This window comes from Gymnoscopelus microlampas (genome assembly GCF_963454915.1).
Source record: "Gymnoscopelus microlampas genome assembly, chromosome: 2".
NCBI lineage: Eukaryota > Metazoa > Chordata > Actinopteri > Myctophiformes > Myctophidae > Gymnoscopelus > Gymnoscopelus microlampas.
In genome coordinates this window covers 51,310,389-51,334,118 of record NC_139939.1, presented here as the reverse complement: position 1 = coordinate 51,334,118, position 23,730 = coordinate 51,310,389, and the positions used below count along the sequence as shown (strand labels likewise).

At 39.9% G+C, this 23,730-nt stretch overlaps 1 protein-coding gene across 1 annotated transcript; it reads left to right on the top strand.

Moving 5' to 3' along the window:
- The first annotated feature begins 1,125 nt into the window (after positions 1-1,125).
- On the top strand, positions 1,126-10,451 carry LOC311064864 (exosome complex component RRP45-like). The gene is made up of 12 exons (XM_084084874.1): positions 1,126-1,306; positions 2,113-2,207; positions 3,113-3,232; positions 3,349-3,451; positions 4,868-5,005; positions 5,239-5,321; positions 6,206-6,338; positions 6,539-6,627; positions 6,736-6,903; positions 8,724-8,890; positions 9,410-9,488; positions 9,668-10,451. Exons 1-12 carry the CDS (start codon positions 1,241-1,243, stop codon positions 9,726-9,728), a joined length of 1,302 nt encoding a protein of 433 aa, XP_083941000.1. The 5' UTR covers positions 1,126-1,240; the 3' UTR covers positions 9,729-10,451.
- The last annotated feature ends 13,279 nt before the right edge of the window (positions 10,452-23,730 follow it).

Sequence of the window (23,730 nt, the reverse complement as noted above, 5' to 3'; positions counted from 1 at the left end):
TGCCTTCCTGGGGGTTTAACCGACAATGCTCCAGCATCAGTCTACACAGTTTAACTGCATCTTTCGAGATGAGGTGTTACAACAGCATTTCCCACTGACTTTAGGTTGGACTGAGTGTGGAGTAATGCCTCCCCATAATTCTCCTTCTCCCAACCTGCTTGCCACAAATGCCACTCCTTTTATTAAACCCTCTTTAATTAATCTCCTCAGCTCCACCCTTCCCATGGGCAGGTGGGTGTTTATTTCTCTTTCTAAACTTTATTTTACCAAGAGGTCCACCTCCTCATCCCTTCTACCCCGGCGAGCTGGAACGAGCTCGAGCTGCTCTCAGTGCGCACTGCTGGTGGTGGTTGACTGAACAGCGCACGCGCACAGAGAACAGTGTTGCCAGGTATGCTTATTATAAGCGACTTTGGGCTTGTTTTATGTACAATTGCTTGTTGCGGTTTTTTGGGCTTGTTTCTAAAGTGTAGTTGCTTATTTGGGCTTGTTTCCAATTTTGTATTCTTATTATTGTTTAAACCAGTGGTCAAGAACCCCCCCATGTGTACTTGTCCACGTCGGACCCCATCTGAAATGATAATTTGTGCCAGCGACCACTGTTGTACCAGTCCAGATAGATTAAAACGTTTTTAAAACATTCCACATTTTGCACTTTTTTCCCTCATGGCTTTTTAGAAAAAAATAGCAGTATCTACAAGGCAAGCTCACAACGCGTCGCGATGTGAACTTGTGACGTATTGATAGGTTTGAAGCGCTCACCGGCGCTCATGTAACCTAGTGGCTTCTTTTCGGCTTGTTTTCATACACCTAGTTGCTTATTTCTCTCGCAAAGTCTGGCAACACTGATAGAGAAAATGGATCTCATATTTTTGCTTACTTCCTCGAGTTACCCCACCCTTCAAAATAAGAGCTAAATCTTGTTACGTTTAATAACTTGCAAGCGGTTGAAGACTACATAGCAATGTTATATTCCGGATAAAGTGTGAATATTTTTTTTACATGCACTACAAACAACTATGATGGTACTTGGTTGATACTTTTACTTAAGTAAAAAACACCACTGAACATTTACTTTGGTACAACAATTACAATCCATCCATGCTCTTCCGGGCTGGAGTTCACAACACATTGATGGTGGACGCATGTCATTTTTTTGAACGAGTTGCAATAGTAGTACTTAAATACTTTAAGTGATTCATTATATAATATTACAATATTATCTTATTTAGTTTACAGAATGAAAGACACTCCGTTATCTAACTGTGAGCGCGATTTCTTGCTTAAAGCAATTGAAGAGAAAAAGGTAAGTTGAGGAGGCATATGCACGTTTAGCCCTGGTCCAGAGCGTTAGTGAGTTAGAGAGAAGAACTCACTAACGCTATGGACCAGGGCTAATGCACGCTGTGTCCTGTGTCGGAATACAAGAACGCTCGCCCCTAAACATAGCCTTATTCTTAACCTTAACCTCAGTAAAACTAGGCCTAAACTAAACCTAACCTTAACCTCAGCAAAACGAGTACAAGAACCGCTGGTGGCGAGCGGTCCGCGAAAACAATGGGGGCGACTGTGTTTTGGGGCGAGACTACCTTGTAAAAAACACACGCACACGCGCGTGCGTGTGTGCATTTATAGGTAACAGCCAGGATAGGAGGACACCAAGGAAAAGTGGTTGTTAAATTGGCAATTTTCCCCCCAAATTAAAAAAAAAAATGTTTTGGAAAATATAAGTATATACATGATTGGAACATGCTTAAACATTCGACAATTAAGGTCTAATATGTCTACAATTGCTACAAAGTGCTACAAAACCTGAATATCCAGTCATTTTGGGCCATAAATTAGAAGTTGAAGTACAAAAATAAATCTGATAATGATGTACTGTGCATGTTCACATCATGTACTTTACATTACTTAAGACCATTTTTCAAATATGTTTTTCTTTTAACATTTTGGACAAAATAGCCAATTTTACATCGCGGTGCCCAGATGTCCCTAGTGCCCACCTATCCTGTATCACATTTATTTGTACAGTTTACAGACTTAAGTTTCTGGATTCCATATGACGGATTAGGTCTGAATTTCTCTCTCTTTACTTACCCTTTCCCACAGCGTCTAGACGGAAGGCAGACATATGACTACAGAAGCATAAAGATCTCATTTGGGACCGACTATGGATGCTGCTTTGTTGATCTGGGAAAAACCAGGTCAGTGTTTACTTTGCGCACAGATTTTGGATGCCCTTTGACCATGTATAATTGGAAATCTATTGAAAAGGAGTGTGCAAGTTCTTCATTTACATTTTAGGTATTTAGCTTATTGTCTTATTCAGAGCAACTTAGAAGGAGCTAGCATGGAAGGGTTTGTGTTTTGCTGAAATACATTTTACTAGGCTTGGTGAGACTTAAACATGCTTTGTAAATAACAACCCAAATGAGTTAAGATTAAGTAAAAGTTAAAAGACAAATAAAAGTCTACTGCAGTATGACCAACTAAGTAGGTGTTGAGGATTCTCAAAGATGACAGACGAGAAGTGTTGAATTAGTGGTCTTTATTGATGAGCCATGCATAAGCCTACAGTCCATGGACTATGCAGTATCAGCTGAGGCTTAGCCCCTCAGCCCATGGATTTTATACTCTCTCAAGTCACTTCACTTTAACCAGACCATATTTTGTCTGACCAATCAAAATGAACTTATTCTTAGCAATACATCATTATTACCACATGTCACATAATATTTGCCAGATAAGAGAATGCTCCTTTTCTCCTGCCATTGCATTTCACGTACAGTACACAGTTTTGCAGCCAGCATGGGTCAGGCCGACCTGTGGCAGAATCCTGTCTCCAAACATGATCTCACTGGCTAAAGATATCCTGCTGCTCTTCTGCAGCTTTTTATTGCTCCCTGCTGAATATTACATTCCTCAGCCTGTCCAGGCCTTCAGAGTCACACACATTATACTAACATTACATGTATTATATGTTTTCCATAACATAGGCAAAGTATTGTGATGCATGGCAAAACGCCAATGCTGTTTATCAACTCAATTTCTGTATTCAGTACCATGCTGTTATCATGCCACTATTGTCAATGTCCTTTAATTCCACTAGGGTCATGGCCCAGGTGTCCGCTGAGTTGGTTGTTCCCAAAGAGAATCGGCCAAATGAAGGAATCATGTTCTTCAACATAGAATTGTCACCCATGGCCTCACCAGCATTTGAAGTGGGAAGGTAGGAAAGCTAGCAGACAATCCTGCATTTTGACTTCAATTGTCACTAATTTAAGCTTTTGTTTCAATTGTCGAATGGAGACTGCAATATATGATTATTTGTGTTTGTCTCTACAGGCAGTCTGACCTGTCAGTGAAGCTAAACAGACAACTGGAGAGGTGCTTGAGGAACTCCAAGTGCATTGACACAGAGTCTCTGTGTGTGGTATCTGGGGAAAAGGTAAAACTCACACATTATGAAAGTGTACATTTTACATCCCCCATTCAACATACGTTGTTAGTTGTACTGACTGATCTCCAACGTTGCTAAATATTCACGTCTCCCCCTTCTGCGCTCCCTTCACTGGCTTTCGGTTGCAGAATTATCCACCCACGCCTTCAGGACATGATCCACCCTCACACCCCTTCCTGCTCACTTAAGATCAGCTAACACAGGACAACTGTCCCCCCCTTCCCTACGTCACCCTGGCCATCGCTCTAAGCATCCTAAGCTGTACTGGAATACCAGTACACGCTGGGTAAAACATTAACTAAATTGTAGGCATAGGCAGTGGGAGAGTCATTGCCACATGCCCTCTGATTAAGTACTTGTGACTTTTATCACCTTAGTTGAATATAATGGGTACAGTGCTTTTTTTATTTTATGAAGAGTAGCCAATTATTTTCTCCCCAATTTAGTCATTATGCCAATTAATCCCTCCCAATTTAACTCCCACCACGCTCTGACCACTCGGTGCGTTATCCAAATAACTACAACAAATCAAACCACGACGGGTTGCTTTAAATAAAAGTAGATTTATTTTATTGTTCCATATGTCTTAAATTGACAAGATGACGTTTTGGCAGACACTGAGGAAGGCTGGATAGACGAAACGTCTGTCATCTTGTCAATTTGATGCATATGGAACAATAAAAAATATTGACTTTTATTTCTGAGTGCGACCCTTCATCATGGTTTGATTAATTCATCCTTACCCACACATTTCTGTGTGTTGTCACTGCTGTACCCTACTGGCTCACCTGCCTGTGAAGAGCCCACAGCGGGAGGACACAGCGCCTCTGTCCCACTCCTCCTGGCTGACAGATGCCGCCCTAGACTGTAGGATTATGTGGAGTGACAAATATCCCCCCCCCCCCCCCCCCCGCCTCCCCTGCCCTGCTTGCCTCCCCTGAACACGGGCCAATTGTGTTTGTATATAGACCCTCAACAAAGCCGAATGCACCGCATGTCATGATGATACCTCTAAGTGACACTTTGCGCTCAAACTCACGTTCTGGGATAACAATGCAGGCATTCTGACTAGGTAGGGTGATGTGATATTGGCAGTACAATAACAGCATATTACTAGCATTCAAAAGCGCACGTTAATTAAGTATACCAGTAAACTGCAGGCATTTCAAGCAATTGGGAACTGGGTTCTAAAATCTTCACCCATCTGGCTCCCATGCTGTGGAATGACAGCAGATAAAAACTGCAGACTCACTCCTAAGTGCTCATCATCTGAAAACGTACTTCTTCAGACTCTACCTCACTCCTAGCACTAGTAATACTCCTCATGCCTTGTATCACTCCTTATTCCTGGATAAGAGCATCTGCTAAATGCCTAAACTGTACTGATTGTGTATGTGTGAACAGGTATGGCAAATCAGAGTGGATGTTCATATGTTGAATCATGATGGTAACCTGATGGATGCTGCCAGTATAGCTGCTATCACTGCTCTTTGCCACTTCAAACGGCCTGACATAGGAATCCAAGGAGACGAAGTTACTGTGGTGAGTAGACTGGGATCCCATTTCTCCTGTTTGTAATTAAAATCTTGTGATAATTATATTTGAAACTTATATGAGAGATTTACAAAGGCAGCCTAATTTATAAACGGCAGTTCATTCTAATGGGTTGAATGTCTTTTAATTGTTCCAAGAGATAATGTATCCACAGTTATCTCCTCTGTTACAGTATAGAATAAATTATGATAACAAGTGCATACACCCCTGTGTTCTGTCAGTATGGTCCTGAGGAGAGAGACCCTATTCCTCTGAGCATCTACCACATGCCAATCTGTGTCAGCTTCTCCTTCTTCCAACAGGGGTAAGGACAATAAATTGCCAGAAATGTAGATTGTCATAAATATACAGGTATTTACCTTGAGGGTACTGGTCCAGAGGCCTGTTGATGACCTGCAATATGAAACATGTTACAGTAGTACAGGATAAGACGTAGATGTAGTTCAGTAAGGAAATTATGTCTGACAGTACTGTATGTATTATTGGTCAGCTACACCCAACCCAATTGGTGGAAGAACCAAAGTTCCTCCACCAATCCATTTAGTGATCTTTCTTTCCTGTCCAAACACCACCCACCTGGTGGATTTGTTCACTGTGCTGATGGATCTGCTTCGATAATGACATGATCATTGATGCATTCAATTCAAGAGCATCTTTCTCAAAGACACTGTACATAGTAGAGAGCAACCATAAAAGGATAGAAGGAGGCAATTGGTGAGGTATTACTACTACTCAGGGCGAGTGGCATTGCAATGTGAGCTTGTAGATCTGCTATTTAATTAATATATAATGTGATGATTTGATGACGGGTGGAGACTCTTTGAGACTCCGCTGGTCATCAAATTATTGGCTTATGAATGCAACAAAAACGAAACAATCTCCATGAATTCAAGGCTTCTTGTAATTGATAGAAAATAGGTAATCTTTTGGGTGAACTACTCCTTTTAAGTGGGTAATGTGCTACTGTAGGTATGCACAGGGATTACAGGATAGAGGAGATGCATCCATTGCCAAATTAAAAGCATGTTATCGTGTCATCTCACTTGAAATATTGAATTGACAAACATGAGTTGTCCGTACTGAAATATGATGTATTTAACTAAACTTATCTGTCCCCAAATATTGATTTCCTCTCACCCCATCTTCTGCACATGTGTCTGTCCTCCTCACTTCTTCGCACCTGTTCAGGACCTACCTGCTTATAGACCCATGTGAGCGTGAGGAGCGTGTGATGGATGGTCTGTTGATGATCGCCATGAACAAACACAGAGAGATCTGCTCCGTCCAATCCAGTGGGGGCATCATGTTGCTCAAAGAACAGGTGACAAATAACCTTACTAAAATACTAATACCATGGCAACAGGCACACTATCATGACTAAACTGGCTCTATGGCGAAGGCAGAAGCCTCGACCTTTCTAATATTTGATTTATTCTGTTGGCGAATAAAAGCATACTGTACTGTAAGAATGGAACGAGGGATAATTTTTGACTCAATGCAATGTTTTCTATGTTGTTGTAGGTTCTGAGATGTAGTAAGATTGCCAGTGTCAAAGTGTCTGAGATCACAGAGCTTATCAGTAAAGCCCTGGAGAATGATAAGAAAGCCAGGTGAGTAGTTGCATTACACTTATATGTGTCCCTAGAATGTAGACCCAAATGATCACCAGGGATTATTTATTGTATTGTTTATTTTTTCATATGATTTCATCTCGCCAGGAAGGAGGGGGGAAGGTGCGGCTTTGCAGAGTCTATGCCCAGGGAACGAATCACAACGCTGAAAGCGGACGAGACTCCTATGGAGATGGAGGAGATGGAAGAGGTCACAGAAAGAGCCAACGATATCGTACAGAGATTTGAGGCCCCGCCTCAGGCCGCACCTCAAACGTATCCTTGACTTAGCCTTATTAGATCATTTATTTTCCTGAACATGCACTAACAAATCTTACACAAGAATTACCCAGTACTTATATCATACCTCCCATCAACATGCACTGCTGCAATTAATCGTTTTTAGCACTACCAGTAGACATGTGCAGAGATCAGAAGTGGTAAAATAACAAGAGTACCAGAAATATGCACATATAACATAAACTGGGCTAACCCATCTTAGTGTTTTAAATGGATGCGGTCAGGTGAAGCACATTAGTAAGGGTAGCACAGATGCGGCAGGACTGCATCAATGAACAAGCATTATCATCAGAAAAGCAATAAGAAAAATGCAGTTACGACTAACCTGTGGAATCCGAGGTTAAGGATTTAAACTCCTGATGAAGAGTATTGCTATTTTATCAACTAAGTGCTTTCTAGATTGATGTTTTAGACTGCTATACAAACATATGAGAGAAAATGATTAAATGGATTCTATTCAGAATTTCTAATAGAGCGTCATCAGGGACCTGTCAACATGACACAGAAAAGTTGTTGACCCATTTCTCTATTACATTAAAAGTACAATTCTTATCAATGATAAAACCAAGGTATTTATAGTTTGGTTGATAGCAGGTTCCATCTCCTCACTCAGTGATGGTGCCATGAGTTGAAAGTTTTTGCACAAGTTTAAAAAAGAATCAACCACAAGGATATGACTGGATTTATCATAATGGAGTCATCTGTCAAAACTGGCTCCGATAGTCATTCAATTCAATTCAATTCAATTCAATTGAATTCAATTTGATTAAAGTGTCAAATCACAACAAGTTGTCTCAAGACACTTTACATGTAGAGAAGAGACCCGACAATCCCACCCTGAACAAGCAATTTTTGCGACAGTGGCAACGAAAAACTCCCTCTTAACTGGAAGAAACGTCAGGCAGACCCTAGGTTCTAGGGTGGCGGCCTTCTGCCTCGACCGTGTCGGGGGAAAGAGGAGAGAGAGAGAGAGAGGGAGAGACAGAGGAGAGACAGAAAGAGATACAGTCCAGGTAGTAACAGTAACAATAGTAGCACATATAATAGTGTAAGATATATATGATAGTATAATATAGTACAGCAATAATTTGTATGTAGTATATCATGGTATAATATAAGAATGTTAAGATAATATACAGTATATATAGTATAGTGGTATAGTGTAGTGTAGTAGAAATCCACGGTCGTGCTCCATGGAGAGGCCCGGTCCGCAGTCACAGTCTTGAGCCGCAGCTCAAGACTTGGTTGAACCTGCTATCAACCAAACTATAAATACCTTGGTTTTATCATTGATAAGAATTGTCATCTGTGTACAGAATATAAAGGATGGTGGTTCTTAGGAACATGAATCACAATAGACTTTCCATAATTCTGGAACATAAAGATACATTTAAGATGTTTGTCAACTACCTGTTTTCACTGACGAAAACAAAAAAGCTGCGCTATGATGACTAAAACTAAGACTAAATATATTGACAATTTCATCAACAAATAAAAACTAGACTAAAATGTTAGGGAGGGACTAGTGGAGAAGAGATCCAGTAGAACTAAAAGACATGTCATTGTCTATGTTTGGTTGTGACGAAATCAACAGTAGATTTAGTCGACTAAAATCTTATGATATTTAGTTGTCTAAAACTAGACTAAAACTCAAACTTTTCAGATGGCTAAAATATGACTAAAACTAAATGACATTTTATTCAAAAGACTGACTAAACTAAATCACTAAACTAAATGTGCTGTCAAAATGAACACTGCCCCATATTCTGTATGTTGACCTTAATCCTGCATGTCAGGGTGCCATCTCCTGTGCTTCCTGCTCCAGGCATGGGCCAGGTGGGCCAGGTTCTTAATAATTGGGGACTGGAGGAGGATGCGGATGAGGAAGAGGAGGAGGAGGAGGAGGAGGAGGAGGAGGTAACGATGGAAGAGGACCAACATGAGAGGAAGGACACAGGGACAGGTAAATGGAAGATTTGGTGCCAATTAACTTAAAGGGACACTAGCACATTTATGATGTGCATCTCAGTTAAATGTTTTTTTTTATTGTTACATCTTGTGCACAGGTACATAAGTGACGAGTAAAACCTAGCATACTGTAGGTAATTATAATAGTATAGAACAAAAAGGCAAAGGGTGAAAAACATGGGGAAAAATAGTATAGATCAGCGTATGTACAATGTATATGCATGGCATATACAGTGCAGTAGTAGTACACCATCAGTATTTATCAGTAGCTGCCACAGTACCTGTCATAGTCCATAGAAACAACAATGACACAATCCGAATTGACAGAAAACGTTTCTGTTTTGGCCTTTCTCTGTGTTCCTACAAGTTCCATGATGCATTTTGCTGGCATCTCCATGTGGTGTCCGGTCACCATTAGATCGGCCTGTCTCATGTTTTCTGATGTCAAGATTGCCATTTTGCCATAAACAAGAAGAAACTAAGCATGTTGTGGTGTTATTGTTTGGCTTTGAAGGAGACGTGGTAGTTATATCGGACAGTGAGGAAGAGGAAGTGATCATACTCAACCCAGAGACTCCAGAGACATCTACCAAGTAAGCACCTTCACAATACTATCTTGAACATGGTTTGTGTGTGTCACTACACTTAAATATTTATATTATGATACATATTTTATTGAAAATCATTTAATTGAATGGTATGTTCTTAGCGACTATCAGATCTGCATGTATAAAAACAAATAAATAAATAGATGCTTCTTTCTTTCTGTTAGGTATGCAGGATCAAAATCTTGCCACCAAGGGGCAGCAAAGTCCAAGAAGAAGATGAAGTAGTGCAGCGATAAAGCAGTCGCAGCCCTCTGTGAGCCATAGCTGCAAGTAGAATTCATGTAAAGATAATGTTCCTAATAGTTAGGATGGGTACACATATGTGCCATACTGTATGTACTGTAACAAGTATCCCAACAACAACTAAAGGGGACACAATTATTTTTTTATTATAAAACATGATTGTAAAAAGCTCTTGCAAAGCTGTACATGTGTGTGGTAATGTGTTGTCTTAAAATAATCTAACCATGGGAATCTCAGGATTCACATGGGAATGGCGTGGCTACAATGTGGTCTAGGACTTCATGTGGCCAGCCCGTGACATCAGTCATCTACAACGTCATGTCAATTATCATCTATATGTCATAACGTATCTATGACAATGACATGTAACTCCAAATTTGGGCAAGGTTTCAGCAGGAGAAACCTTTTGAGCACCTTTGCTTTGACTTCCTGCATGAAATGAAAGTTCAATATTTCAAAAGGTGTGTCATATGTCAAACAACATGGATGTATTTCTGTGGCTTACTGGCAGTGTGCGTACACAGTTTGACACTGATATGATCCAGACACTTACAGTAGACCCACCCATAGACAGCTATCCTCAGAGACACACTGTGAGAATATTTTTTTTAGATTATTTGGAATACATGTTTGAATTATGATTTTTTTTACATTTTTTCTGTGTGAGATATTGTGAATAAAACTGAAATTGTAAAAGGAAAGTCAGTAGGACTCTGGTGAGTGTGTTTAAAAGGGATATTTGTTCACTTGAGACAGCATGTTTATTTAGACTACGGGCTACTAACACAATGGTTGGCTTGTGGTTAATATATAATATATTTTTTTTTCATATTATCGTAAAAGTCTTTGGTGCTACCGAGATTTGAACTCGGATCGCTGGATTAAAAGTCCAGAGTGCTAACCATTACACCATAGAACATACATGAGCCTCATGTGTGGATACAATCATATTTAAAATATGTATTTAATTGCGCAATCTTGTTTTGCTTGCAAATGTTTTGCACAATCTTTGGAAGATGTTATTTGATATTGAATCACCTCAACCCGGCAGGCAATAATGTTTTCATTACTATGGCAGGGGGGGGGGGCTCTGCTTATGATTGGATGAGACCAGAGGCTGAAACGCGAGGCAGGGAGTGCTCATGCTTCACGTTACGATACAAAACCGCCATTAAAGAGCACCTGTCTGGTAAATGGTAACTGGTCCTATTGACGTGTAAGCTCAACAACAAGCGCTCCTCACCCAACCACAGTGGGGGAAAACAACATATTAGCCGGCTGAGACAGGCAGGCACTATAAAAGTCATGATGATGATGGATGGAACACTGCAATGGATGTGTCCCGTGTGGTACACCAATTATCAGTAAATCTGATCTTAGCATAAAAATATATTGACAAGTATGGGGTCGAACCTGCGACCTTGGCGTTATTAGCACCACGCTCGAAACAACTGAGCCAACCTGTCGGATGTGCAGCAAATTTTGAATACGTGTTTTAAATCCGTATGTCAATACTGTCCAAAAGGGAAGATGTTAAACCATACGGCCTGCTGTGTTTGTTTTTGATTGAATACTTTATTTTTTTATTGAATACTTTATTAACAGTTTGCAAAAAAAAGGCACAGTGGCATACAAAATAATGCTAAAAGGATAACCCAATAAGCCCAGGACTTATTTCCATTGAGGTCCTGTGTATTCAATTCGTCGACATTTAAAGACAAACGACAATATACAGTAATATGCAAAACATCACATAGCGCCTAAGCACTCTTTTGGAATGTTATGCCGCCATTTCAAGTTACCCTGTAGTAAGCGAAGTAGCTTTAACTGATTGATAAAGTAAAATAATTAATTTAAAATAATATTATATAATAGCATCACCCTTTACACATTTCTTATCATTATGATTTTCTTTTTTAACCAGGAGGCTACTGGCAATACAGCACCAAAGTCTGACGTAATTTATACATCCTAGGTTTGTCTACCTGGTTCGCGGTTTTCCACCCCCATTCTGAATCCCCATAGACGTATTTAATATCGCGTCAAATAAGAACTGTGTTCCAAAAATAAACAAATGACCCTGGCGGTTTTACTCTTATGGATATGAAGCATCAACTGACGGTGAGAAAACGATAATGTTACTTCCACCGAATTAGAAAATTACATTTTCGCCAGAAACGGACTGTATCAAATATAAGTGACTCACTATCATAAACTATACAGAACCTCCTCCCTGACAATATCGCCGAGACAGTTTGTTTATTTTTGGACCACAATTCTTATATGAGACGATTCTAAGATGACCCAATGTTATTCTCCATAGCGAAATTACTTTACGAACCTGGGGATGAACGAGTGACGCCAGGACTTCTGTACTCTATATAGATGAAATACACAAACAGCTTAAAAGGTAAATACAGGAATTTTGGAATGCACATGCACTGTGTATTATATTATATTATGTACGTATATATAATTTCTTTTGTAAAGATGATTCAATATAGATTCACCTAGCTAGCTCAACTGCTATGCCTTGCAGTAGCCTCTGTCCTATCAAACCAACCGATCATGCTTGTGTAGATCCGTATAGCCTACATCTCAGTCTCCTGAGTTTACCTGTTACATTTTAAAATGTAAACTCATTTTAGAATTTTGGCTGATGTCTTCATCAAGAGCAACTGAAAAGGACTGGTACAGTAGCATAAACGTAAACCACCATTTGCCTAAAGCTGTAGGGTTTTGCATGGGTGTGATGTAGACCTAATACTATACAGAATGATCACATTTCATAACACATTTGAAATATGTAGCCCAAAGAAAAGTAAGGTTTTGCCATGACAAGACTGAATTTCCCCCGCGGGATAATAAAGGTATCTTATCTATCTAAATGGAAGTGCCGTAGAAAGCATGTTATGCATCAGTTAAGTAATATATCTCTTATGTCATCAACTAGGCTAGCAAAGCATAGGAAAGGGGAAGTGGGGGGGCAGGTTAAGTAGTTTGGATATGTGTGCGTGCTAGGCTTGGATCACAAGACGGTCATCTGTCATGTAATATATGACAGCCATGTATCAGGGCTAGTGTGCGTGTGTACTTGCTTATGTAAGAAAGCTAGCCTCTTGTAAGTGCATGGTTTGAAAGAAAAGTGAAAAACATCTGTGGTGGAACCCAGCAATGGCTTCAACAAGAGTGCACTAGATGAAAGAATCAACTAGATGGGAAATGTCTTCCATTTTGGACGGCAAATGTTGAGGTTTTTACACTTACGTAAAAACCTGTTCAGGGGTTGACAGTGACACTAAGGTCTCGTCAGGCAAGTACAAGTCAAGTTCTACTTGCTCAAAGGTCATGCCCACTTGCCCAAAAAGTACATCAAATTAATGTTAAATCAAATCGATAACTGCCGTGGCGACAGTCACTTTGAAAGTCTGAATGAGCTTGTAAAACTGGCATTATTTGTTCTTTCATGAATAACCAATAACCAACTAGTTAGGGGTAAAAAAAACGGGCGGGATAAGTATATAATAAATAGTGGCAATAACATTAGTGTGCACTGTAAGTATATATACTGTTATGCACAGACGTGAAATGTGTCCTCTACAACTAGCAGCCTCGAATCATTCTTAGGCACACACATTGACACATTATTGACCTGATCTGGAATTGTACCCAGGACATCCAGGACCTCTAGTTCACCAGGCAGGCCCACTAACCTATGGCACTCTGATTAAAATGATGTCAAAAAATTAAAGGAAACAAAAGGCAGACTATACTAAGTCAGAGTCAACCTTTACAAAATGTAAGTTGTAATTATTATTTTTCTAAGTCTTACCATTATAAGACTTAGAAATAATATTTTTTGTTAAAAAATGAAAAATACTCACATATTTGATGCTCTGAGGAGGAAAGGATGGAAATGTGAGTACTTTGTCCTCCATTTAATTGAAATGTTTTGGATTTTTTGTATATAAATAGTTATTTCAAATGAGTCAATATTTTCATACAATGTTAAGGATAAGAATCAAACTCATTACCTTCAGTATCTTCAGCAGGCTCTTAATCCAGTGGGCCACTGTACCATGCCAATGTTTGAAGGCCAAATAGATAATGACAGAAAAGCCAAAGACTTGTTTCCATTGGGGTTCATTAACATTCAAACATCTAGACAAGCAACAGCACAACAAACCATAGACAAAATCATATTTGTAAAGATCTTTTTTTGTTTTGTTTTTGTATTGTTGTGTGTTGTTGCGAAATAGGAATGAAGACCTCATCATAGCATGGTAGCTGGTAACAATCATACATTGATGATGATAATGAAGTGCACATTAGCATTCAAACTGATTTACATTTCAACCTTAAAGTCACATCAGACAATGAGCATGATCTGTCACTTTTACAAACTGTAATAAAAGTTATCCTTGCCTGGGCGTACCTCTGTGCTGGAGGCTGACGACAGGGGAATAACGAATATTCAAAGGTCACCATTTTGCAAAATCCAAGTTGGCCACCATATTGGCTTCTGCGCAAATGGAATCGTGGATTTTCTGATTTGTTATACTCTGAAGTTTCCAAAAATGTATAGTTTTCCTAATCCCCCGAAAATTTTAACGAAATTACATATAGAACTGGACTAGAACAGGTTCTCCTGAGAGCAAGAAGCTGCGATGGAGAGATGAGTGAATGACATGGTCCAAGGAGTCTCAGATTTACTGAAGCAGTTAAACCGTGCAGGGTACAGAGGTATGACTGTTTTTTTTTTACCACTATAGAACTGTTGTGTGTATTTGAGCATTGCCCTGCATGCTCTTCAGTGAAAGATCACAGCCAGCTACAAACATGAAAAAACACCTATAGTGTAGGTATATTTTTGCTTGTTTATCTTATTTTCTGCTATTTTTGGCTAAAGTTCTCCTCAGAAAAGGGATGCTAGGGTTCAAGTGGTTAATGTAAAAAAAAAATAATCATAGCACACAAAGTTTTGGCGGACCCCCTGTAGTAACTCTGAGGACCCCCTAGGGGTCCCGGACCCCCTGTTGAAGACCCCTGGTGTAGGTATATTTTGCTTGTTGATCTTATTTTTGTTTGTTTTTTCCCCACGCTTTGTTTCGATGTCCCACGTCCTAATTGATTGATTAGCTTCTGCTGTGTGTCCCCTCATCACCTTTAGTTTATGTCAGGTGAGGTGTGTGTTTGGGCAGCCCTGGCATTCAGTGAGAGAATGGGGGTGAGCTAGGCTCAATATTTTGAGTTTGGGTTTGAACCCCTAACCTCTGGTTTGAGAAGCAACATATCTCTAGCTTAGGGGTGGGCAACTCTGATAATGGAGAGGGCCACTATATTTCCGCACTCACTATGCCATTCTAATATAGACTGAAGTAATTAAAGCGGGTCATGTTTGCATGTTTGGAATTGTAGCCTGCAGGCCGCTTTAAGTGAGGGTGGGGGCCGCGTGTGGCCCCCGGGCCGCCAGTTGCCCATGTATGCTCTAACTGCACCACTGGGGTTTCTTAGTTGTCTAATGTCTTGTATGCTCTTCAGCAGTGGTGGGAGAAGTAAGGCCCAGCATCCCTATTCTGGCGGCAAACATTTGTCAAGATTTACAATGTGTCGACGTGTTGTGAGCTTGTAGATTGACAATTCTTTGTGAAAAGATTTGGTGTAGATGGTAACAAGGCAAGCGGGAAAGTAAAGTTGCAACTTTACTAAGAATAGAGGGTTTAAGTGGTGAAGTTAATGTAGAAATACACTGTGCATCTAAATACTAAAAGGATAAGTATTTCCTTCTCATCTGAATGTTTCATGTCTCTGTGGCTCAAGAGATGTGTCACTGTTTATGAACCAAAGAGTTTAAGGTTCAAAGCTCCTAAAGAACATTTTCATTGTCCATCTCAATCCTGAAAAGGTGGTTTAAGTATTATGTTCTCAGTTGCATGGTTCATGCCACCATGGCTCAAGAGAAAACTCTGGGGGTTATAAACCAAAGGTTTAAGGTTCGAAACTCCTGGAGCACATTTTCACTGTCCATCTAACTTCTAAAAGGTGGTTTAAGTATTACGTTCTCTTTTGTATTATCCATACCTGTGTGGCTCAAGAGATAAACACAGGGTCTGAAAGCAGAAGGTTTGGGGTTCAAAGTTCCTGAAGAACATTTTCACTGGCCATCTAAATTCTAAAAGGCGGGTTAAGGATGACGTTCCCAATAGTACTTTCCATGCTAGCGTGGCTCAAGAGTTAAACGCAGGGTCTGAAAGTAGAAGGTTTGGGGTTCAAGGCTCCTGAAGAACATTTTCACTGTCCATCTAAATTCTAAAAGGCGGGTTAAGGATGACGTTCCCAATTGTACTTTCCATGCCAGCGTGGCTCAAGAGATAAACACAGGGTCTGAAAGCAGAAGGTTTGGGGTTCAAGGCTCCTGAAGAACATTTTCACTGTCCATCTCTAAATTCTAAAAGGCGGGTTAAGGATGACGTTCCCAATTGTACTTTCCATGCCAGCGTGGCTTAAAAGATAAATCAAAGGTTCACAAACTAAAGGTTCAAGGTTCAAAGCTCACTCAAAACAACTACAAACTAAAAGGGTAATACAACAAAAAAACAATGGAGCTGTGGTCAATACAAACTGGTGATGAAAAAAAACAATAAAAAAATGTCTCAAACAAATTCATGTGAAAAAAAATAGTGGCCATAAAATCACAAAAAATACTAAAATAAAAATCTTTAATTAATATGTAAATGTGTTAAGCTCCTCCCCCTGGAGGTGGGCTCCCTCCATGCTCCTCCCTCTCCTACCGGAGCTAAAAGAGGGCGTGAGGAGGGAGGCGGGCTTCATCCATGGTTCTTGCCTTAAAAAGACCGAAAATTGAGATCTTCCCTGACCAAGATTCAAACCCACCACCATCCACTTGTGAAGCCTATGCTTTACTCTTGCACCACCAGGCCTTTCACAGTAATTAGGATTTTGAGGTTATATTTAAAGTTAAAGCAAGAGGTGACAGGTCAAAAACTGAAAATCCACAGCAAACACCTCTACCCCTGACAGAATGACTGGATCTACTAGATACACCCTCTGATGATCAGGGAAAGGGTTCATTATGACACGACTGAGATTTAGGTTGTTTAAAACCATCTGTTAGAAAACATTTACTCTGGCTGAGTCTGAACCCAGATTTACACTTTCATTGAAAGGAAACAGAGAGATGTTTCGTAATGTCATAAAAAATCATACCCTTTTTGTCATTTATAAATTCCTTAGTTTCAGATGATCAAAACTATAGCAGTTTTGGTGTTAAATCAAGTAGGCTACATTGTTCTCACTTTGGACTGGACAGTAAAAAATATGTCTGTATGTGTTCAACTATAGCTCCTCAAACAGAGCTGTATTATGACCACAGATCCTCTTTGATTAGCTGAATTAAGTTTAAGAAAATACCACTTTGCACTCATGGCATGCAGCATATCAATCAATTCAATGATCAATTATAGGCCGAGCTCCATACTTCATATGGAGGTATTCTAGTGACTCAGGGATAACAAATTACGTAAATTGAATACAACCACTTAAATGTAATGTATTTATTGCAACAACCAACCAAGAGTGTTGCAAACGGCTGAGTTTGTAACAAAATGAGGCAACTCACACAAACAAAGAACGTTTAAATTATTTTATTAATACTAACTTAACCCCATATGGGTAACAGGTGAGCCTCAGGGCTCAATACTAGTGTATTTTCTGTTTTGTGTTATTATGAGGAAAGTTTTGACTGAAAATAGCCGATCAACAAGCTCACAACGTGTCGCAGTGAGCTTGTCGATCGGCTATTTTCTGTTAAAGCTATACCCACAATACGGATACTGGGGTGGATAACAGTGCTTAAAGGGCAAGACCACTTTGGTAGAGGTTTGGGTTGTGTAGTTACCTTGCCATGATGCATCTCCAAAGGTGGGCAAGAAATCTAAAATAATTGCTCCATTGATAATAAAAAAAATATGCTCCTCATTGAATTACATTGTAGGCTGAAACAGCTCTCAAAGTCACTCTTTTAGCACAAACGAACGCAAATAAAGTTGATTCAGACTATATATATATATATATATATATCACATCACCAAACCCAGTACCGTTTATTTTTTAAATAAAAATGCTAACATCCTGTTGATTTTGCTATTTTTATTAAAAAGAACTCGGACTGGATCCACGGATCTGGATCTTCAAATAGTAAAATCAACAGGAAGTTGACATTTTTATTAAAAAAAAAAACAGTACTGGGTTTGGTGATGTTCTATATTGACTGAATCAGCTTTGTTTGTGTTCGTTTACGTGCTAAAAGAGTGACTTTGAGAGCCGTTTCACCGTACAATGTCAATGAGGAGCATATTTTGAATGATCAATTTCTATTCAATTATTATACAGCAATTATTTTAGATTTCTTGTTCACCTTTGGAGTTACATCATGACAAGGTAACTACACAACCCAAACCTCTACCACAGTGATCTCGTTCTTTAACAAGCAAAATCCAAAAGGCTGGAGTGCTCCCAGTGAGCTTCACGGTGAGAGAGAGAGCAAAAATGAAGTCCAGCCACCTCTTTTATAGAGGACAATCCAGGTGGGCCAGATCTCCACTGATGACACACTCCGCCCTCCAATCATTCTGACACACATGACACATGGTTAGTAACCATGACAACCACACCAGCTTGTAGATCTGCTATTTTTGGCTAAAGTTCTCCTCAGAAAAGGCAGGGCTGCCAACATTGGACTGTCAGAATCCAGGAGATTGGTTGGGGGCGTGGCTAGTGGGGAGTCCGGGGGTCCTCACTACCGAAACGAAAGTTTGTCACTACCGAAACGAAAGTTAAATCCGAAAAAATCACTAAGTGTGGAGGCCAAAATCGTCCCCCCCAAAAACCTGTTAGGCGTACGTTTCAGGCAATTTAGAGTTGATTGGTAGTACTTTGTAGTGACTTTTTTTTTCGGTCCCTAACATTCATCGAGCTCTGGACTTAGTACATTTTTTTTTCACCATTGTGTCACTTCCCATGTATGCTCTAACTGCACCACTGGGGTTTCTTAGTTGTCTAATGTCTTGTATGCTCTTCAGCAGTGGTGGGAGAAGTAAGGCCCAACATCCCTATTCTGGCGGCAAACATTTGTCAAGATTTACAATGTGTCGACGTGTTGTGAGCTTGTAGATTGACAATTCTTTGTGAAAAGATTTGGTGAAGATGGTAACAAGGCAAGCAGGAAAGTAAAGTTGCAACTTTACTAAGAATAGAGGGTTTAAGTGGTGAAGTTAATGTAGAAATACACTGTGCATCTAAATACTAAAAGGATAAGTATTTCCTTCTCATCTGAATGTTTCATGTCTCTGTGGCTCAAGAGATGTGTCACTGTTTATGAACCAAAGAGTTTAAGGTTCAAAGCTCCTAAAGAACATTTTCATTGTCCATCTCAATCCTGAAAAGGTGGTTTAAGTATTATGTTCTCAGTTGCATGGTTCATGCCACCATGGCTCAAGAGAAAACTCTGGGGTTTATAAACCAAAGGTTTAAGGTTTGAAACTCCTGGAGCACATTTTCACTGTCCATCTAACTTCTAAAAGGTGATTTAAGTATTACGTTCTCTTTTGTATTATCCATACCTGTGTGGCTCAAGAGATAAACACAGGGTCTGAAAGTAGAAGGTTTGGGGTTCAAAGTTCCTGAAGAACATTTTCACTGGCCATCTAAATTCTAAAAGGCGGGTTAAGGATGACGTTCCCAATAGTAACTTCAATGCCAGCGTGGCTCTAATCTGAGTTCCCAGAAGTTTTCGCCAGCTCTGGCGAGGAACTTCTGGGCCACAGCCCTGGTATTTGTGGGCGGGATGTACGTCACGCTCTGAATCTGAGCGGACACGCCTCTTACCGGTCTGAGAGCTGTGCAACTCGTCTAAAAAGTCCGACGAGAGGCAAACAGCAGTACACAACAATGGCGGCCGAAATTTCTCAAGGGGAAATTGCTTCCCGTCGATCCTATTTAGATGCATCACCCACTGCATGTGGATCCCGCCCCCTTTTCTTCATTGGCTGTTGATTTGAATCACAACGCAGTGGCCGCGCCCCTGCTGTCCAAGCTCCGACGCTAACCCTCCCAGACTAGCGTGGCTCAAGAGATAAACACAGGGTCTGAAAGCAGAAGGTTTAGGGTTCAAGGCTCCTGAAGAACATTTTCACTGTCCATCTAAATTCTAAAAGGCGGGTTAAGAATGACGTTCCCAATTGTACTTTCCATGCCAGCGTGGCTCAAGAGTTAAACACCGGGTCTGAAAGTAGAAGGTTTGGGGTTCAAGGCTCCTGAAGAACATTTTCACTGTCCATCTAAATTCTAAAAGGCGGGTTAAGGATGACGTTCCCAATTGTACTTTCCATGCCAGTGTGGCTTAAGAGTTAAACACAGGGTCTGAAAGTAGAAGGTTTGGGGTTTAAGGCTCCTGAAGAACATTTTCACTGTCCATCTAAATTCTAAAAGGCGGGTTAAGGATGACGTTCCCAAGTTTACTTTCCATGCCAGCGTGGCTCAAGAGTTAAACGCAGGGTCTGAAAGTAGAAGGTTTGGGGTTTCCTGGCTCCTGAAGAACATTTTCATTGTCCATCTCAATTCTAAAATGCGGGTTAAGGATGACGTTCCCAATTGTACTTTCCATGCCAGCGTGGCTCAAGAGATAAACACAGGGTCTGAAAGCAGAAGGTTTGGGGTTCAAGGCTTCTGAAGAACATTTTCACTGTCCATCTCTAAATTCTAAAAGGCGGGTTAAGGATGACGTTCCCAATTGTACTTTCCATGCCAGCGTGGCTTAAAAGATAAATCAAAGGTTCACAAACTAAAGGTTCAAGGTTCAAAGCTCACTCAAAACAACTACAAACTAAAAGGGTAATACAACAAAAAAACAATGGAGCTGTGGTCAATACAAACTGGTGATGAAAAAAAACAATAAAAAAATGTCTCAAACAAATTCATGTGAAAAAAAATAGTGGCCATAAAATCACAAAAAATACTAAAATAAAAATCTTTAATTAATATGTAAATGTATTAAGCTCCTCCCCCTGGAGGTGGGCTCCCTCCATGCTCCTCCCTCTCCTACCGGAGCTAAAAGAGGGCGTGAGGAGGGAGGCGGGCTTCATCCATGGTTCTCGCCTTAAAAAGACCGAAAATTGAGATCTTCCCTGACCAAGATTCAAACCCACCACCATCCGCTTGTGAAGCCTATGCTTTACTCTTGTACCACCAGGCCTTTTACATTAATTAGGATTTTGAGGTTATATTTAAAGTTAAAGCAAGAGGTGACAGGTCAAAAACTGAAAATCCACAGCAAACACCTCTACCCCTGACAGAATGACTGGATCTACTAGATACACCCTCTGATGATCAGGGAAAGGGTTCATTATGACACGACTGAGATTTAGGTTGTTTAAAACCATCTGTTAGAAAACGTTTACTCTGGCTGAGTCTGAACCCAGATTTACACTTTCATTGAAAGGAAACAGAGAGATGTTTCGTAATGTCATAAAAATTCATACCCTTTTTGTCATTTATAAATTCCTTAGTTTCAGATGATCAAAACTATAGCAGTTTTGGTGTTAAATCAAGTAGGCTACATTGTTCTCACTTTGGACTGGACAGTAAAAAATATGTCTGTATGTGTTCAACTATAGCTCCTCAAACAGAGCTGTATTATGACCACAGATCCTCTTTGATTAGCTGAATTAAGTTTAAGAAAATACCACTTTGCACTCATGGCATGCAGCATATCAATCAATTCAATGATCAATTATAGGCCGAGCTCCATACTTCATATGGAGGTATTCTAGTGACTCAGGGATAACAAATTACGTAAATTGAATACAACCACTTAAATGTAATGTATTTATTGCAACAACCAACCAAGAGTGTTGCAAACGGCTGAGTTTGTAACAAAATGAGGCAACTCACACAAACAAAGAACGTTTAAATTATTTTATTAATACTAACTTAACCCCATATGGGTAACAGGTGAGCCTCAGGGCTCAATACTAGTGTATTTTCTGTTTTGTGTTATTATGAGGAAAGTTTTGACTGAAAATAGCCGATCAACAAGCTCACAACGTGTCGCAGTGAGCTTGTCGATCGGCTATTTTCTGTTAAAGCTATACCCACAATACGGATACTGGGGTGGATAACAGTGCTTAAAGGGCAAGACCACTTTGGTAGAGGTTTGGGTTGTGTAGTTACCTTGCCATGATGCATCTCCAAAGGTGGGCAAGAAATCTAAAATAATTGCTCCATTGATAATAAAAAAAAATATGCTCCTCATTGAATTACATTGTAGGCTGAAACAGCTCTCAAAGTCACTCTTTTAGCACAAACGAACGCAAATAAAGTTGATTCAGACTATATATATCTATATATATATATATATATATATATATATATATATATATCACATCACCAAACCCAGTACCGTTTATTTTTTAAATAAAAATGCTAACATCCTGTTGATTTTGCTATTTTTATTAAAAAGAACTCGGACTGGATCCACGGATCTGGATCTTCAAATAGTAAAATCAACAGGAAGTTGAAATTTTTATAAAAAAAAAAAAAAACAGTACTGGGTTTGGTGATGTTCTATATTGACTGAATCAGCTTTGTTTGTGTTCGTTTACGTGCTAAAAGAGTGACTTTGAGAGCCGTTTCACAGTACAATGTCAATGAGGAGCATATTTTGAATGATCAATTTCTATTCAATTATTATACAGCAATTATTTTAGATTTCTTGTTCACCTTTGGAGTTACATCATGACAAGGTAACTACACAACCCAAACCTCTACCACAGTGATCTCGTTCTTTAACAAGCAAAATCCAAAAGGCTGGAGTGCTCCCAGTGAGCTTCACGGTGAGAGAGAGAGCAAAAATGAAGTCCAGCCACCTCTTTTATAGAGGACAATCCAGGTGGGCCAGATCTCCACTGATGACACACTCCGCCCTCCAATCATTCTGACACACATGACACATGGTTAGTAACCATGACAACCACACCAGCTTGTAGATCTGCTATTTTTGGCTAAAGTTCTCCTCAGAAAAGGCAGGGCTGCCAACATTGGACTGTCAGAATCCAGGAGATTGGTTGGGGGCGTGGCTAGTGGGGAGTCCGGGGGTCCTCACTACCGAAACGAAAGTTTGTCACTACCGAAACGAAAGTTAAATCCGAAAAAATCACTAAGTGTGGAGGCCAAAATCGTCCCCCCCAAAAACCTGTTAGGCGTACGTTTCAGGCAATTTAGAGTTGATTGGTAGTACTTTGTAGTGACTTTTTTTTTCGGTCCCTAACATTCATCGAGCTCTGGACTTAGTAAGTTTTTTTTCACCATTGTGTCACTACCGAAACGAAAGTTTGTCACTACCGAAACGAAAGTTAAATCCGAAAAAATCACTAAGTGTGGAGGCCAAAATCGTCCCCCCAAAAACCTGTTAGGCGTACGTTTCAGGCAATTTAGAGTTGATTGGTAGTACTTTGTAGTGACTTTTTTTTTTGGTCCCTAACATTCATCGAGCTCTGGACTTAGTACATTTTTTTTTTCACCATTGTGTCACTTTCCATGTATGCTCTAACTGCACCACTGGGGTTTCTTAGTTGTCTAATGTCTTGTATGCTCTTCAGCAGTGGTGGGAGAAGTAAGGCCCAACATCCCTATTCTGGCGGCAAACATTTGTCAAGATTTACAATGTGTCGACGTGTTGTGAGCTTGTAGATTGACAATTCTTTGTGAAAAGATTTGGTGTAGATGGTAACAAGGCAAGCGGGAAAGTAAAGTTGCAACTTTACTAAGAATAGAGGGTTTAAGTGGTGAAGTTAATGTAGAAATACACTGTGCATCTAAATACTAAAAGGATAAGTATTTCCTTCTCATCTGAATGTTTCATGTCTCTGTGGCTCAAGAGATGTGTCACTGTTTATGAACCAAAGAG